General features: G+C 35.0%; 1 protein-coding gene across 1 annotated transcript in view; it reads left to right on the forward strand.

The window, feature by feature from the left end:
- XIRP2 (xin actin binding repeat containing 2) overlaps nt 1-19,419 on the forward strand; it is a 272,775-nt gene that overhangs the window by 182,987 nt on the left and 70,369 nt on the right. The window contains exon 3 of the mRNA XM_058548591.1: nt 3,925-4,078. Coding sequence (XP_058404574.1) covers nt 3,925-4,078 — 154 coding nt within the window. The remainder of the gene's footprint in view (nt 1-3,924; nt 4,079-19,419) is intronic.

A 19,419-nucleotide genomic window follows, 5' to 3' on the forward strand; every position in this document is an offset into this window, starting at 1 on the left:
TCCTTCCAATTGGCTTTTCAACATATGCAAGTCTCTCCCTTTAAAACGAAACTGAACAAAACAGGTCTCTCGAATTACTGCTCTATTTCTCCTCTCCACTTTAACACTAAACTATTCAAGAAGTTATCTACGTTCACTGTCTTCCAGTCAGTCATTCACCCACTTCAATCTGCCTTCCAACCTTTTTACTTCCACCATAACAGTTTTGCTCAACAATTTATATCCAATGTTACTAAACTCAAAGGATATATTTAAGTCCTTATCTGTTTATACTCTCAATGAGAGTTCAATACTGTTAAAGATATTCTTCACTTCTGATTTTCTTCCTTCTTCTTGTCTGCTTTTGCTCTTCTGCCATAGTACTAAATGTCAGCATTTTTCAAGCCTTGGTTCTGGAAAAATGTTCCTCATTACACTCGAAGCAAGTTCTTCCACATCCACCTTTTCAATTACCACTGAAAGGCAGATGACTCACAAAGTACTTGTTCAGTTAGGACCTCTCCTCTAAGCTCTAGGGCTACACATCCAACTACCGTTTGGACATCTTGGTACCCAATTTATAATCTATCTTTTCTCCCACTAGCCTTCCTCTGGTGCTCTGATGTTATTTAATGGTACCACAATCCATTTAGTTGTGTACTCCAGAAAGAAAAATGAAATTCTCTCTCTCTCAAACCTCAGATTCAATCCATTACCTAGCCTTGTCAGTTTTACATCCTAAATATCTTTCAACTTAGTTCACTTCTCTTTGTCTCCATCACCACCCTTTGTCCAAGATGGTCATCACTTGCCTGGAGTACTACCATAGGCTCCTAACTGATCTTTTCATGTATATTCTGAGCATCCTTCAGTCTAGCCTACTCTAGAACAGTAGCTCTCAACCAGGGGTGACTGCTTCCTATGGGAGATTCAGCAATGTCAGAACACACTTTTGATTGTCATGACTCGGGGGTGGTGCTACTGGCATCTAGTAGGTAGAAAGGAGAATGTTGCTAAACAACCTACAATGCACAGCATAGCACCCCCCCAACAAAGAATTATCTAGTTCAAAATGTCAATGATGTCAAGGTTGAGAAAACCTACTCCAGAGGTACACTGATCTTTTCACACTGCAGACGTGATTCTGTCATGTGTGCATATACACACACACACACACAAACACACTTGCTTAAAATTCTCCAGTAACTTCCCATTTGACTAAGGCCATAATAGTTAATATGGCCTTCCAGGTCCTTCGTGATCTAGACTCTACCTACCTCTGCCGGTCTTCCAGCACCATGTTCTCTCTCAGGCTCCTGGCTCTAGCCACATTTCTATCCGCTGTACTTCCTCCCAGCCCAGAACATTTGCACATGTTGTTCTTGCCACCTGGAAAGTTCTTCACCTAGTTAAGCCCTACTTATCCTTCAAATACCAACGGAAGATTTTTTTTTTCCGGGGAAGCTTTGCATGACCTCCCCCACTAGATTAATTCCTCCATTTTAGACACTCAGAGTTTATGTATCTGTCCTTCCTGATCTGTACATAGTTGTGCATTTACACTGATTTATTTATTTTCTTACTCTTTGTCTCCCTCACTAGACTGGAAGCTACAAAAGATGAATAATATTTCTTTATTTCATTTTATTTTATTTCAAATGAAATTGCACTACAAATGGTTGATTGTTGACTGTTAGATGTTTGATTACTAAATATCTTCACATAACATATGAGAAAACTTTGTCCCAGATATATCAAGCGACCTGAGCAAGGCCACGCCACTAATAAGTAGTGAAGGGAGGGCTCAAATCCAAGTTTCTCATCATCAAGTGCTGCATTTTTTCCTCTCTAAATTGGTGTTTTGTGCATTTGTTTAAGCCTATGGGTTTTAACTCAAAGTAAATATTTTGTAAAACAGTGCATAAACAGATTAAGAGATTAAAGCAAATCACTGCTTTGATTAGAGACAACGCAATTCAACTTCATCGAAGAAGTTCTTTTACATCTCTACACAAGCCCCACTTGACCACTTGCCAGGGCGCTAAGCAACTTGCTGCAGAGTGATTTGGATCTGATGATCAAGGCTTGGAAACAGGTCTACTACATTCATATGTGAACTGTCTGTGGGTCCCTTATTGCCTCAGTATATGATGCACTCTTGATATTTGTGAATTCGAAGTTGAAAATATCAATATGGTATAAATTAATGTCATCACTGGCTGAAATATTTGCTTAAACAATTTCACAAATCACATTTCCACGTTTCTATGTGAAATAGAGAGATGATCCTTTCACATCATCGGTTGAGTCCATCAACCATGTTCAGCATTCCACCTTTGTCAAAACAAAAATTTTTGGAACAAGAATCACTACTTTCTAGGCATCTTCATTTTCTCTTTATTGATCTTATTTTACTTTTGCCAATGCTAGGAGTTGGATTACATTGCTGAAACAAAAACAGACAAACATACTGCATCTATTTCACAGCAGGCACTTTACATGCCAGTGAGAGAGGACACCAGAATGAACTGAGGTGAGGATGCTACACTGGTTCACTAGCTAAGGAGCTCACACTCACATGCCATGGCATGTCTGACATTGTGTCTCAAAAGCATAAAACATCACTACTGTTATGAACCTTTGGACTTCAATAGTTGGAAACACAAATGTTAAAGGCAATGCCCTGAAAAAATGGGAACTTCTTTTCCTGTTTTTCTCTTGTAAATGTTTTTAATTCCAGTTAAATGTCACAATAATGAAGATAGTATACATCATACATTTGGGAGGTATTTAAAGATGAAATGATTAAATAGATACCAATATTTTCTAATTATATATACATAGTATATATATATATAGCATATGTGTATATATATATATATATATATATATACATCATATGGATGTGAAAGTTAGAAAATATAAAATGTTATGAGGTTATTATTTTTCCAAGATCCTTGCCTTTTCCAACTATATCGTAGACAAAGAAAGTGTACCTACTCTAAAAAATGTTTTAGACTTTTTAGCTAAGTCTCAAACTTGACTCATTCATGCCAGTGTATTTAAAATGTAACAAAACTGAAGAGCAATTCATCACATCATTGTTTGAATGGCTGTTGTTTAGAAAATACAACCTCATGTACAAAAATTTAAAACTTATGAGTAGCTATTGAAAATATTTCCAACATATCACTTGATTTTTTTTAAAAAAATACGCTTTTGCTTCTCAAGCTGTTTTGGCTCATTTACTTACTTTTTACAATTTTTTATCAAAAATAGTCTGATTGACTTGGTTTGTTTTATTAGATTATATTAATGTATAAAATAAGGAACACGAGACTCCCTATATTTGAAATACCCTTTATACATTTTTCCTTTGGGAAACTGTTATCTGTCCAATTTTGAATTACTATCTCAAAGAAGCAATTTCACAATCTTTATGAATTGCCAAACTGTACTTACTGTATGGTGGCTGAATGGGTTCGTAATTTGAGAGCTCTATAATTACTAAGATTATCATTATAAGGTGAGCATGACCTTAAAAAAGACTCATTTTCTTCTGTCTTAAGTATGTAATGTTGATATATTGCTATATTTTGAAATCTACCATGGACGTTTCTCAGGCCTTAGGAAGTTGCATCTATTAACATATATTATGTTGTACTGTGACCCTTGTTTCCCTTTTCTCTCTTTTATGCGAACAAAAAAAGCCACATGAAAGAAAAATGAATTCGGAAGTGGAACTAGTGGCAGAAAAGTAAACTAAGCGTCAGATATGCTTTTGCAGTTCTCAGCTAAGTTATCAAAATTTTACCCAAAGCATATTGGAAAACATCACTCACAGAAACTCCTCCTTCTCTCACTCCTGACTCTAAACCCCCTGAAAACCACATCTGTTTCCCACTGATAGCTTTTAACACACATCCCTTTAATGTCTTCTAACAGGAAGTGGAAATTGAGAGAAGTCTGTGTTCACCAACATTTAAGCGTCACCCTGGGAGGCAGTCTGAAGATTCTGTGAAAGATTCAGACAAGAAAGCCGAGGAAACATCTTTTGACAAGATGTCACCTGAAAGTGGTCACAGCCGCATCTTTGAAGGTTAGCATAATATTTTGATGTGATCTTGGGATCATACATTGTACAACATGAGTGGTTAATAAATAAGGTTTTATTTAAAAATTAGTAAGGAAAAAGATGACAGAATATAGCTTAAGAAACACAATTCAGGAAAAATAGAGGTATATTTAAATCCTTCTATCTCTATTTTATTTACTTTAATTTTTAAAACTAAATAAAGTATATTTTAATTAATTATAAACCAGTACAGCAAGCATTTTCAGTATTTGGCTTTTGGAACAATGCATTTAACCATCATGTGACTTTCCCTTTTGTGAAAAGAAAGGAAACATATTTGTCTTTCTGTCTGTGGGGTAATAAAATGATAAAAAATAAGTAACTGTCAGTGGCAAAATAAAAAAAAAATTTCAACACATTCAGCATCTCTTTTCAGACAAACTAAATGTGCTTAATGAATTTGGAATAAAAAGGGACATGAGAGTGTCATAATTTTGGGGAAAACCTCATAAATTTGATTAATGTTTTACAAATGCCATTAAAAAGTTAATAGCTCATATGTTAGAAATTACACTATTAATATAATTTTCAATTATGACAGTATAAAATATAAAGAATTTACTGGAAAATACAGATATCATTTATCATTTCCGACTAGTCACATTCTGGATTTTTCTCTTTTAGCCAAGTAATGCATATTATAGTGTTTGTGATGTTTGTTAAAGATTATAATTAGTACAACTTCTAGGACATCATTTGGTGTATATATTTATATATATTCAACTGTCAAGTTGCCAGTCAACATGAGCAATGTGGAATAGTCTATGGAATATGACAGACAGATCACAATTTGGGAAAGCAAATGATATGCTGCTTTAAAACTTTGCTATTCAAAGTGTCATCTGTGAATCAGCGTCAGCATCACCTGGAAGCGTATTAGAAAAACAGAACGCTGGGCCCCACACCAGTCCTACTGGATCAGAATCTGCATTTTCACAAGATCCTCCTATGACTCAGGCGTACATTAAAGTTTAAGAAGCTATACTCTATGACAGTACAGACTGAACCTCAGGATAATTTACATATAATTTAGCCCATTCTGATTCCAATTGGTTTAAGTATGTACTTTGGAGTGGGAGATGGTTGTGGGAAGAATAAAAGGGAGTATGATAATGATAAACAGGGTACGGATTTCTAAACACATGTAAATTGGAATCTCAATCTCTATTTTTCATTTTCAATTCATTTTTGTATGCCCAACTGATATCTTAATATGATTAGTATCAACCTTAGGAATTTACTCCACATATTTCTGGCCTGTGACTAAACTTTATGTGCACTTGACTGAAGGCAAAAGAATGACATTAGCAGAGGCCACAACAGGGAAGCTTTAGGGAATGATTTATGTTCTGATGATGCTGGCCTGGAGATCTTCCCAGAGGGATGCAAATATGAGGTCAGCAAATGATCTGATCAAAATCACATGAGATAAACAACTCCACTCATCTCACCTCACTTCTCTCCTGTGTTTTCTTTGGTTTCCATGCAAAGATTTTCAAAAGCCTCTTTATTTTACAAGCTTAGAAAAGGTATTCTGGAAGGTAACCATCATTCAGTATCAAGATCTGACTTAAATCTAAGAATGGCTTCAGATTTAAATTTCCAGGTATATTGAAAATATCAAGAGCTAAACTTAAAAACTCAGGGTGGGAAAATTGCACTAAAGATGAACATAGCAGCTAACTTTATTTGTATTTTATCTGTACATTGCACAAGAACTCTAATTCTTATGTATCACTACATTTGAAAGAAAGAAACTTCTTTTATTACAGGATCCTTTGGTTCTTCCATGGTGCCCCAAGTTTCCATCTCCAATGGGACAATTATAAGCCTTTTTAATACATACAGTTAACTTTGACAAGCTTTATATAAGCTTGACTAAACCTATACAACCAAAGAGTGTATTCATGTTGCTGTTCTGCTGCAAAAAGACAGAATTTATTCCAAGAAGATAAACATGTGTGTCTGAATAAAATGTGCTAACAGAAAGATGTCACTTTGTATATGAGTGGCTGTGATGGCCTCACATACTAGTTAAATATTTTAAGTAGCCTCAAGAGTTTCATACTTGAAGGCAGTATTTATTTATAGCTCTTTCAGAAACAGCAGAATTTTTTGAATAAACTTACAATAGATCATTAAAAAGCAGCTACCTAATGTCCTGTGCTTTTAGAATTTGGTAAAACCAATGTAAATTGATGATTCCATCTCAGGACTCAAGAATAGCCATGGCTGTTGGGTTAGTTCTCGCCCCTTATTCTCAACTGCGGGTCCCGGATAGCAACACAGAAAGGCGCTGGATTCCACCCCAACTCCTTTCTATGCCTGATGATCCTCTCTCCCAGGTTGTGTTTGATTGCTCTCACCACTTCTTATTAGGTTTGCTCCGCTTTCTTCATCAGTGTACTGACGTCGAACAAATCATAGTCCTTCACATGCACGTTGGTGTATTCCATTCCCATTTTCTTTGGAATATACGTGATTAGTTGTTCCAATGATTCTAGGAAGACTTGGCTCATTTGAAATTAAATTTCAAGCATGACGAATCCATAATTTGACAAATTTTGGTGACGCAATAGATATCACAGCAAAAAATCCATATAAATGGTTTTGACTAACTGTATTGTAGTCATATAAAAATCTGATTTGTGCAATTTCCTTTAGCTATTTTAAAACCAGTAAGTTGGAAAGTGAATATTGGGAGTATTAGCTACTAATTTACGTGATAAGATCTACTTAGGTTTGATCTACGTGAATGCACAGTAAAAAATCCATTTTTTCTGCTGAAAAATTCGGAATCAAGGGTTGCTTCAAATAGCACAGGTTATTAGGTTATGTTCTTCAAGTTTAAATTCTTTGGGATTTTTTCCATATGACAATTACCTGCTTTTCACTTTTATTCTCTAAGCCATAATTTTAATATTAATCTTGTAAGTCATAACATGTATGATGCTAACAGATAAAATATACATTCAAAGTCACTCTTTCAAGGCTTTTGTAATAAACCTTAGAAATTACCTGCTGTATTTCTCTTTTTATTCTGCTCCATTAAAGCTAAATTCATTCTTTATTCTCATAATGGCCATTCATCTTCTCCGACAGATTTTACAAAACAAACCAAGGGTCTGTTCTTTTTAACTTTTTCAGTTCTTAAGGTTTCTAAAATGTTGATGTATGTACAGTATATGTATTTATGTGAGAGTAATTATTTATATATCTTATTTTTCATTTAAAATCAGACATTTTAGAGTAATGCTTTTTGTGATATAAAAGTGTTCCATATGTGTGCTGTCCAGTGTGGTAAGCACTACCTGCTAACCACCAGTGGCTATTAAGAACTTGAAAATTAACTAGTGCAACTGAGCAACTTAATTGTTAATTTTATTGAATTTTAATTATTTTTAACGTAAATAGTCACTGTTTTGGACAGCACAGTTTTAGCAGAACTTCTCCAAGGTACTCATTGTCTACCCTTCTCATCGGAAGGGATCCAAACGCTGGTTATTCATTTTAAGTTATCCTTTCTCCACAAATTTACCTTTATTAAAATGTATATGGATAAGTGTAAAGTGAATTCAAGTCAGCAAAATTAAAAAATAAGTAGCAATAATACATATATTAAAAAGATGGCTTTCACAAGCTAATGACAGTCTCTTCTCTGTAGTATTTCCTAGTGATAAAATTAAGAAAAAATAGTTTCACTTGTGTTTTCTTTTCAATGCACTAAAAAACAATGTTTTTATCATAGGAACAGAAATATCTACTGTGAGGCTGTGCATTTTCCCATAACATCTTTTCTAGAGCTTAATTGTCTCGGGAATATAAATCTTCTCAGGTCAGGAAGCAAGCCATTCTCTAAATACCTAAGGTCAACAAAGTCAAAAGAAATGCAGTAATAGGATACTTTAAAATTAACAGACCATTCCTTTAATAAAAAAAGGATTTTATTTGGAAACTTATAAATAAAGCAGACATTTAGTCACAGAGCAGCTCCAGCGAAGGCCATCGGCACCATTTGTTCTGCTCGGGTTGATTTGTTGGGTCTAATGAGACTCAGAGGACAGGCTTTTAGACCGAGTCTCTGGACACACCACAGTGGGCCTGAGTCTCCAAACACTGGCATCTGCTTCCAGACCTGCTCCCTCACTCTCACTTCCTTTCACGCCCAAGACAATCTCCTGTACATCAGCCATGTTCTTTGAATTCACATAGGAGACATTTTCTTAGTAAAAATATTGTCAGTAAATCACCATTTAAAATAATCCTGAGGTGATGCCCTTTACAAAGTGAAAAATCCTTTTGTCATATCAAAACAATTTGATCTATTTGATCTGTTTACTCAGTTTTGAGGTACGTTTTTCTCTTTTTCTTAAAGTGAGTTTCACCTGCAGTTTTTCAATGACTTCCACTTGTTCCTTTTAGTTGCTTTTATAGTCAGTGAGTCAAAACAAATTCCAGAGTTAAATCATGGGCTCTCTTGGAAGGGGCAGCTGGGAGTTTGCTATTCTGGGGAAATTGCAATGAAAGGTCTATTCATGAGGTCTTTCACATGGTAGCTCTAAATCAGCACCTTGGAATGCTGGAAAATTTCCATTGATTAATAATCAAAATCCCAGGAACTCATTTTGAGCTTGCGCATGGTCATACTTAATTTTAAAACATGATGCCATCAAAGAAAGAGAACAACAAATATAAATATCCCTCTTGAAACCCATTCATTCATTTTACCACCTTGCAATCGGAAAGAGCTAAATATTGTTTTTAAATATTCTGGCAGTAGAATCAAAAATGTATATCTATTCCTAGAGAATATTTTTGATGTACTGTTTTTATTTGTCTATTCATTCATTCAGCAAATATTTATTGAGTGTCTATATGTGCCAGGTAGCAGTCTAGATGCTTGAGGATATCAATGAATAAAACAGACAAAAAAGAAAAACTCTGCTCTTGTGCAGCTTGTATTCTAACAGGGAGAAACATACCATAAACAAAAATAGTGAAGAAGTAAATTACATACAGATGGTAATGTGTGCTGTAGAAAATACAGACAAGGATAAAGGGGATGAGGCATGGTGGAGGTTTGCAGTTTTAATTAAGATGGTCATGATCAGCCACAACAGAAAGATGACATGTAAGCAAAGACTTGAATAAAATATTTTCTCTTTTTCTTCATTGTTTAAAGCATACAAAGTCATATTTTTGATGTGTTCAAGACAAATATATCCAGGACGATTTGAGGCAGAATCCTCCCTGGGTGATCCCAGGCCCCATGCTTGAAGCAACTATATTGCTAGTTTCTACGCAGTACTTAAACCACAGGAAAGATATATGTCAGTAAAACTCATACCTTACCTCTGTCACCAGTGCAAAGTGTGTGGAACTACTCCTCCCTTTGTTCCTCAATATGTATCCTGTACATTTGGAGTATTTATTGCTCTATTCAGTCTCCAGAGGACAGGCCCACATAGGAGGCAAGGAGTGCAGGCAGAATCACAGAGCTGGCTGAAGACTTGGAGCCCATACATGGGGGCCAACCAGGAATTGCTTATTCTAGGGAAAGGGACACGAGAATTGCATTACCTAATAGGTTTGAAATTAGAATGTCAGTACAAAGGTGAAACACAAGAACCCCACATCTTAAACTGAGTTTATGATTCCATGTGTTTATCCAGGTTGGCACGGCTCATATGACCATCAGTGTTCCAAAATAAAGGTAACGTTAGAGGTTCGTGAATGTGGTAGGTCCACACTGGATAAGTTTGATGACAGGTGTTGGTGATGCAATCCTAGCTGGGTTTAAGGATAAAAAATCCAGTCACTAGAGATTAGCGCATGACTAAGAATATTCATTATTTTGAGGCACTGATTTTGAATGAAAGGGAAGAAGGAAAGAAGAAAGGAAGGAAGAAAGAGAGGAAGAAAGAGGGAGGGAGGAAGAGACAAGGGACAGAGAGAGACAGAAATAAGAATGGAGGAAGAAAGTCTGGAACAGAAGGGAAAAAATAATAAAGCAGTTCTATGAAGATTTTGAGAAGTAGCTTGAATCCAGTTATTAAAGAATTGTTTTTTGCTATCAGAGACAAAAACACAGGGTAAGCAGTAGCAACATCCATAAATTCAGCAAATGTTTCCTGAACATGTACTATGGACCCGCCCCTGTGCTTAGTATCGGGAAGTAGAGTATGTGAAGACACAGTCTCTGCTCCTGAGTAGCTTAGAGTTGAAGAAAGAAGGCAGGATCATAAACAAGTATCAGCATTTGAAGATGAAGAGTGCCACAGAAGGAGACACGCAGAGGCAATAACTTCTGTCCATGGACCCAGAGATGCTTCGTAGAAGTGCTGATATTCTTTTCTTTTTTTTTGCAGCTGATTTTGTAAAATGATTGGGAGTTGATCAAGAAGAGAAAGAAGGGATGTGTGAGAGGGAGGAACGGGAGGAAGGGTGGAAATTCCAGGTAGATCCAGCAAAATCATGAAAGGTTATTGAAAGTAAAGTATTTGGAGGGAATAGGGATGCTATCATATGTTTGATGTTTGGCAGTTCGTTTCAATAAATGTCCTTATATCCCCATGAGCTGGATCCAGAGTGGGTTCTAGATTCTAAGCTGGAGGTGAAGCAATTCAGGATGAGGTTAATTAGACTCAGTTGCCAGGTTAACAAGGCTGATTTGAATGAAAAGGGAAGACTTGATTTTTGTGATTTCAGAGTTGATTAAAATTTTCATTTACGTGTTTCAACTATGTTTACAAAATTGAAGGAGTGGAGTATTTGGCTATTTTTCACCAAAATAAAAAACTAATGTTCTAGGGGCAATCCTAGGCTCTAAATATCCCAGATATGGGGAGAGGGAAAAAAGCCACTATGTGTATTACCTAATTAGCAATTTTTGAAAATTCAGTTTTCAAGGCAATATAAAGTTTTTAATATATTTGTATTTTCAGGTTTTGAGCCAAATACTTTTATTAAGAATGTGTACTTTCTCCATACAATTCATTATTGACATTTAATATTAGAAATGTCCTATTTATTTGAAATCAAAGTTAATTACAAATATTTAATTTTTAAATATAATTTCTTATTTCAGGCTAATCGGCTTCACATGCCCTTTAAAATATATAGTATCAGTGATGACTTATAAGAATAAATAACTTACTAATAAATGTGAAAACACAAATAATAATAACATATGAACTTTTCTCTTTCTGAGGTCACAGTTACCAAGAGCTCCACGTTTCTATCTTTGGTTCTTTTTCCACATCTATAAATATGGGAATGGGGCTAAAATAATGTTCTATGAATAAATTCTGCAGGTCACAGTTAGGATTCTTTATTTGCAACTTCCAAACCGATGAAATAGTATATGAGGCCTCAATTAGAAGAGGACACAATGTCCTAGCCAGAGGGTCTCAGGGATTCTTGAAGAATACCACATAACTTTGTATTGCCTAAGACAAAAAGCCACTTGTTCCATTTTTGGAAGATCATTTACTTACAAAAACAACCACTTCTTGCCAAGCACAATAGGAAACTCATTCTGTTTAACTGTTTATTCAGTCTAATATTTCAGCACTTAACATCTAGATAACTCTAGACTTTTTAGGGGATATGTAATCATTATCTAGTGACTTGATAAGACCATTGCTTTTCATAAATATCAGGGAAGAATTTGATACACCACTTGCAAACCTATTTTATATCATCATATCACAATACTTTTGATTCATTGCTTACTTAAATATCTTTACTCTCCATCCCTAACAATGACATACTGCCCTGTGAGAAGATGGTGTCAGAATATGAAGCCCATTACTTTTGGGTATATTATAGACAGGAAACTGTTAGGGAATTTTAATATTAATTTATAAGGGATCCAGGTTGGTAAAGAGCTAGTAGAAGCAAAATATAAATCCTCTATGGAGGAATGCACCTTTAACTGGGGCCTCAAAAAAGTCCCAGAGATAACGTTCCAATGAACAAGAGTTCACAATCAAAAATCACAATATAGATAAGTAACAAAGCTATATAAGAAAGTATATAGACTTTGTTATATAAGTATAATAAAGCAGAGCTATACCTGCATAGATATCAGTTATGAATTAGAGATTCTAGAAAGCGAACTCTGCATACTATAGAGTTTAGTTTGTGAAACACCTAGCATTCAAGTTAGTTGGAAATGGATGAACTAGTCAATCGAATAAAAAAATTGGGCAAAGTATATGAACTAAAGCAAAACTATAAATGGAAAAGAATCATATGAAAATGTGAAGAGCACTACTAACAATTGGGAAAATAAAAACTAACATAATAATTAGGCATAATATTTTCCATCAGAATGAAAAAACATTGTGTAATGGTTTGCATTTGTAGGATGTACAAAGAAATAGATCCTCTCATACATTGTTGGTGGTAGTACAGAAAAGGTATGATGTCTTGGAGAGACATTGAATAGTGTTAATTAAAATTCAGAATGTCACTCAAAAAGTTCCATATCAAGTTTTATCTATTTATCTAAAAGAAACACTGCACATGAGTACAATCACTCAATGATGGAGGCTATTTATTGCAGTATTGATTTTATTAGCCAGACTCACTGACACAAAGAAAGAGAAGGCTCAAATAAATAAAATTTAAAAAGAAAGAGGAGAAATTACAATGGATACTACAGAAATACAAAAAATTATAAAAACGTACTTTGAAAAACTCTATACCAACAAATTGGACAATCTAGAAGAAATGGATAAATTCTTAAACCCATACAACTTCTAAAACTGAACTAAAAAGAAATAGAGAATCTGAATAGACCAATCACAAGTAAGGAGATTGAAACAGTATTCAAAAACCTCCTCAAAAATAGAAGTCCAGGACTTTATGGCTTCTCTGGTGAATTCTACCAAGCTTTCAAAGAAGATTTAATATCTATCCTTCTCAAACTATTCCAAAAAATTGAAGAAGATAGAACACTTCATAACTCATTCCACGAGGCCAACATCACCCTGATCCCAAAGCCAGACAAGGACAAGACAAAGAAGGAAAATTACAGGCCAATATCGCTGATGAACATAGCTGAAAAATCCTCAACAAAATATTGGCAAACCAAATATAGCAATACATTAAAAGGATCATACACCATGATCAAGTGGGATTTATATCAGGGATGATGGGATGGTTCAACATCAGCAAATCAATCAATGTGATACACTACATTAAGAAAATGAGGAATAAAAACCACATGATCATCTCAATAGATGCAGAGAAAGCATCAGACAAGATCCAACATCCATTTATGATAAAAACTCTCAATAAAATGGGTATAGAAGGAAAGTACCTCAACATAATAAAGGCCATATATAACAAACCCACAGCCAGCCTCATACTCAATGGGGAAAAACTGAGGCCATCCCTCTAAGAACAGGAACAAGACAAGTGTGCCCACACTTGCCACTCTTATTCAACATAGTACTGGAGGATTTGGCCAAAGCAATTAGGGAAGAAAAAGAAATAAAAGGTATCCGAATTGACAAGGAAGAAGGTAAACTCTCACTATTTGAAGATGACATAATTCTATTTGTAGAAAACTCTAAAGAATCCATTAGAAAACTATTAGAAATAATCAACAACTACAGCAAAGTTGCAGGGTACCAAATTAACTTACAAAAATCAGTTGCATTTCTATACTCTAATAACAAACTAACAGAAAGAGAACTCAAGAATAAAATCCCATTTACAATCACAACAAGAAAAATAAAATATCTAGGAATAAATTTAACTTTGGAGATGAAAGCCTTATACAATGAAAACTATAAGACATTATTGAAAGAAATCGATGATGACATAAAGACATGGAATGATATTCCATGCACATGGGTTGGAAGAATAAACATTGTTTAAATGTCCATACTATGTAAAGCAATCTACAGATTCAATGCAATCCCAATGACATTCTTCATGGAAATAGAACAAAGAATCCTAAAATTCATATGGGGCAACAAAAGACCCCAAAGAGCTAAAGTAATCTTAAGAAAAAAGAACAAAGCTGGAGGCATCACAATCCCTGACTTCAAAATATACTACAAACTATAGTAATCAAAACAGCATGGTACTGGTACAAAAACAGACACACAGATCAATGGAATGGAATTGAAAGCCCAGAAATAAAACCAAACATCTAGGGACAGATTATCTTTGACAAAGGAGTCAAGAACATGCAATGGAGAAAGGAAAGTATTTTCAATATATGGTGCTGGGAAAACTAGACAGCCAAATGCAAAAGAATGCATAGAGCATTATCTTTTGCCATACACAAAAATTAACTCAAAATGGATTAAAGACTTGAAGGTATGACTTGAAACCATAAAACTCCTAGAAGAAAATATAAGCAGTACACTCTTAGACATCGGCCTTAGAAATATCTTTTCGAATACCATGTCTACTCAGACAAGGGAAACAAAAGAAAAAATAAACAAATGGGACTCCATCAGCCTAAAGAGCCTCTGCAAGGCAAAGGAAACCAGAAACAAAATGAAAAGACAACCCACCAACTGGGAGAAAATATTTGCAAATCATATATACCACAAGGGATTAATCTCCAAAATATATAAAGAACTCACACAACTCAACAACAAAAAAAACAAACAACCCAATCAATAAATGGGCAGAGGACATGAACAGACGCTTTTCCAAAGAACATATACAGATGGCCAATAGACACATGGAAAGATGTTCAACAGCACTAATCATTAGGGAAATGCAAATCAAAACTACAATGAGATGTCACCTTATACCTGTTAGAATGGCTATAACTACCAAGACAAAAAGCAACAAATGCTGGAGAGGATGTGGAGAAAAGGAAACTCTCTTACCGTGCTGGCAGGAATGCAAACTGGTGAGGCCACTATGGAAAACAATATGGAGATTTCTCAAAAAATTAGAAATAGAAATACCATACGACCCAGCTATCCCACTACTGGGTATTTACCCAAACAAATTGAAATCAACAATTCAAAGATACTTATGCATGGCTATGTTCATTGCAGCATTATTCACAAGAGCCAAGACGTGGAAGAAACCCAAGTGCCCATCAACTGACGAATGGGTAAAGATATGGTGTATATATATACAAGAGAATACTACTCAGCATTAAAAAAAGACAAAATCATCCCATTTGCAACAACATGGATGGACCTTGAAGGTATTATGTTAAGTGAAATAAGCCAGAAAGAGAAAAACAAACACCACATGATTTCATGCATATGTGGAAGATAAACAAACATGGACAAAGAGAAAAGATTAGTGGTTACCAGAGGGGAAGGGGGTTGGGGGGTGGGCATAAGGGGTAAACAGGCACATGTATATGGTGACTGACAAATAATAATGTACAACTGAAATTTCACAATGTTATAAACTATTATGACTGCAATAAAATAATTTAAAAAAATGAAAAATATGGTTTCACATATATATATGTATACATGTGTTTTATGAATATAAAACACATATGTGTGTTTTTATATACAGAAAACATTTCAGGATACATGCAAATACTTGCATGTGAAAAAGGACTGGGTGTCTGGGCTAGAAGAAATGTTTTATTTTATGCTTACTATCCTGTGCTGTGTGAAATGTTGACTACATGTAACTTTGAAAAATTACATGCTTCTATTGCTTTTTTTTTTTCTTTTCTTTTTTTTTTTGTGAGAAAGATCAGCCTTGAGCTAACATCTGCCAATCCTCTTCTTTTTACTGAGGAAGACTGGTTCTGAGCTAACATCCCATATAAAGCTAACTTTATATGGGACACTGCCACAGCATGGCTTGACAAGAGGTGCCTCGGTGCGTGCCTGGGATCCAAATCCCAGGCTGCCACAGCGGAGCACGGGCATTTAACAGCTGTATGGCTGGCCCCCATACTTCTATTTCTTATTGTTATTCATTGCCTTTAGACTTAAATTTTTTTATTAGCTTGGGATATATAAAGTGAGCCTTTGAAATAATTTTTTTCTAATTATTTTGTTGAGTTCCCAAACTCTGGGAAATTTCTTCTATTTTACTACATTTACTAAGCACTGTTGTTTGATTGAGAATGGTTATTTTTATTCCACTGAAAGCAATGTTGGTTTTAGTGCCAGTTTCAAAGCATTTGAATTAATGTAGCTTTGTAAATTCTAATTTTTGTTGAGGCTGGTGTGCAATATTGGTTTGCCAAGTTTTTTACCTCACTCTTTTTTTTTCTTTACTCTTCTGATGAAATTTAAAATTTGGTCACCCGCTTAAGGTGCTTACCTTGACCACTCAAATTAAAGCATTTTCTTTCCTTTTTCATACTGCTGGTTTCTTCTCCTTCATAAACTTATCCTACTTTATATGTAACTATTTGTGTATTTACTAGGGCCCACGCATATTTTTTCATCCCATAAACACAGCACTGGACATACAGGTGCTCCATAGATATTCGATGACTTAATAAATGAGTGCATGAGTGAGTGATTGAATAAATTCATCAAAATCCCAGAAAATCCAACTTGATTTTATTTCCCCTGCTTTTCTCCAGTCTTGACATTTAATGTCACAGAATTTATTTTAATCGGCGATTAGAGCCCTGAATTATTACATTGCTAAGATAAGGTAAGATAAGATGAGATAATATAAGACAGATAAGATCAGGTTGTGAATACTAAAAACGTATTCTTTTCCGAATACATTTTTTTTAACAACTGTTTTTTGCGTTTACATTCAATTTTGTAACTGCTTTTACAATATTTGTTTGGTTTTAATTCAAATAATGTCTTTTTATACAGTAAATTTCCCATTCTTCTTTTCTTAATTTTGAATCATCTTTTGTAGACTTGCAGATATATTTTAGTTTCTTCCCCAGTGAGGATATATTAATCATTTTCTTTATCTGAGAAAATTGTTATATATTTAAAAATATGTCTCTATACCCCTCACACATAAATAACAGAAGCTTGTCTATAAAGGGAATTCTTCATTCAAATCTATGTCTGTCATAAAAACAAAAGCAAAACATTTTATATGCATTATTCCACTCTATAATAATATGTATGTCTTAGTGAAGAACTCTGAGGCTAGGTTGTCTTTTTCCTTATTCATTATTTTTTATCTTTAAAATTCAAAAATTTATAAAGGCATATCCAGGTGTCTTGATGAGCCTTTGGTTTTGTCCTCTCAGATCTGTCTTCAGCTCAAAAACTTTTTCTTTTCTTTTAAATTTAATTACTTATGTCCTTGCTATTTTTCTCTTTCTTCCTCTGAAATAGTTATGTTTCTTTGATCATATCTCTATCCTTCATATCCATCATTCTCATCTCTTTGATTTTTTTTTTTTTTTTTTTTTTTTTTTGTGAGGAGATCAGCCCTGAGCTAACATCCGCCAATCCTCCTCTTTTTTTTTGCTGAGGAAGACGGCCCTGGGCTAACATCTGTGCCTATCTTCCTCCACTTTATATGGGACGCCGCCACAGCATGGCTTACCAAGCAGTGCGTCGGTGCGCTCCCGGGATCCGAACCAGCGAACCCCGGGCCGCCACAGCAGAGCGCGCGCACTTAACCGCTTGTGCCACCGGGCCGGCCCCCCTCATCTCTTTGATTTTGCTCCTGCATTATGGAAAAAATTCTCAAAATTTTCCCCAGTTCATTGATTGATTTTGTGTTTTTTTTCATATGTGCTCTTCACTATCTCAAATGTTATTTTAATTTTTCTATTGAATTTTGCATTTTCTTGCAACCTGTTTTAGCCTTCACTTTTTCCATTCTTTCATTTCATCCTTTTCTCTCCTTAATAACATCTATTACGGTTTTGTAAAAACTTCTCCTCCCGAATCTTTTTGAGCATATCAAGAATATAACTTGTAAATTTTTTAGCTATTTCAGAAATAAACTAATTTTAAAAGCTATAGTATCAATTTGCCTCATCAAATAAGTGACCCTTAGCATCCTCCAGCAGTGCGTCTTTATGACATCTTTACTTATTTACTTTACTTGCTTTGTATTGAGATTGATTCATGCGCGACATTTCCTTCAGATAGAGTGGGTGAATTTTTCTTATTCTACCGTCACTGTACACTTGGATCTTACAATTTCTCCCATATTTTTTTCCTTTTTCTCTCTGAACTACATCTGACATCTTTACTTTTTGGTCCTATCCAAATTTGCTGAATAGAGGTTGAAATTTCTACTCTAGACCTTACAATATTAACTTAGGTTGTCAGACACAATATGTAAAGTTTCCTTTGTGTGGTGCAAAGCATGAAAAATTATACAAAGTTCCACCATGCGCTTTCTAAAGTGTTTCCTTGGAAACCTAACAACCCATCCTATCTCCTCCCTTCTGAGAGATGTGGTGCATGGATAGATATATACTGAGAGGGACAGGGCTGGAGATGAGTCAAGACTGTAGCTTGGGTTGGTCCAGATGGTATTTGACATGGTATTGAGGGAAGACCTCCTGGTTTTGGTCATGGCTACATGTGATTGTGTAATGAATCAAAGTCTTTCTTTGTTATCTGGGAAAACTATGTGTCTCCTTCTGATTCAGAGGATGCTCCATGCAACGTGTCATCCAAAACTGTGATTCATGTTTGTTGCTCTCAATGATAACCACTACTGGAAATTTGTACAAACTTCAGCGTGTTTTCTCCTCCTCCTCTTCCTCCTTCTTTTCTCATCTTCCTCTTCTCTTCCTCATTTTCTTCTTTGTGTTCTTCATCTTCTCTCTCACAAACACACACACACACAAATATTCTCTCTCACTATTAGCAATTTATGCTAATTTGTACTACTTTTTCTTTTTTACTGTTTTAATTGAAAGTTAATGGGAAGTCTATCAGGAACATCTAGTCATCTGTCATTTTTTAACTAGGTGAGTTCCTAATTATAACTTACCTCTTGTTTTCTGGATCAAATTTCATAGATTCCCTAGAGTCCTTTTATTCATTCCAGTCTCTTTTATAAGGGACCTGTCTAATCCAAATTATATTTAAAGGATAGGGATGATCCACACACTGAAGTTCCTAGTAAAGAGCATTTCTCTTTTTATTTTTTATATTGGGAGCCTAGTCACTAGAAATCCCCCCAAGTGTAGACCACAATGGTGAGTCAAGAGGGTCCTCATTTGGCTTATTAGTCAGGTGGTTACAATGTCCCTGTTCATCCTGAACCCTGGACTGTCCCAGACTGTGCTGTTGTGTTAACATTGTTATTAATAGTGTTCATTTCGCTCTCAAAAGCACCCTGGTTTGCATGATAAATTACGTGATCACCCTACATGTGACTATGAGATATAATTT

The sequence above is a fragment of the Diceros bicornis genome, chromosome 10 (genome assembly GCF_020826845.1).
Source record: "Diceros bicornis minor isolate mBicDic1 chromosome 10, mDicBic1.mat.cur, whole genome shotgun sequence".
NCBI classification, from domain to species: Eukaryota; Metazoa; Chordata; class Mammalia; order Perissodactyla; family Rhinocerotidae; genus Diceros; species Diceros bicornis.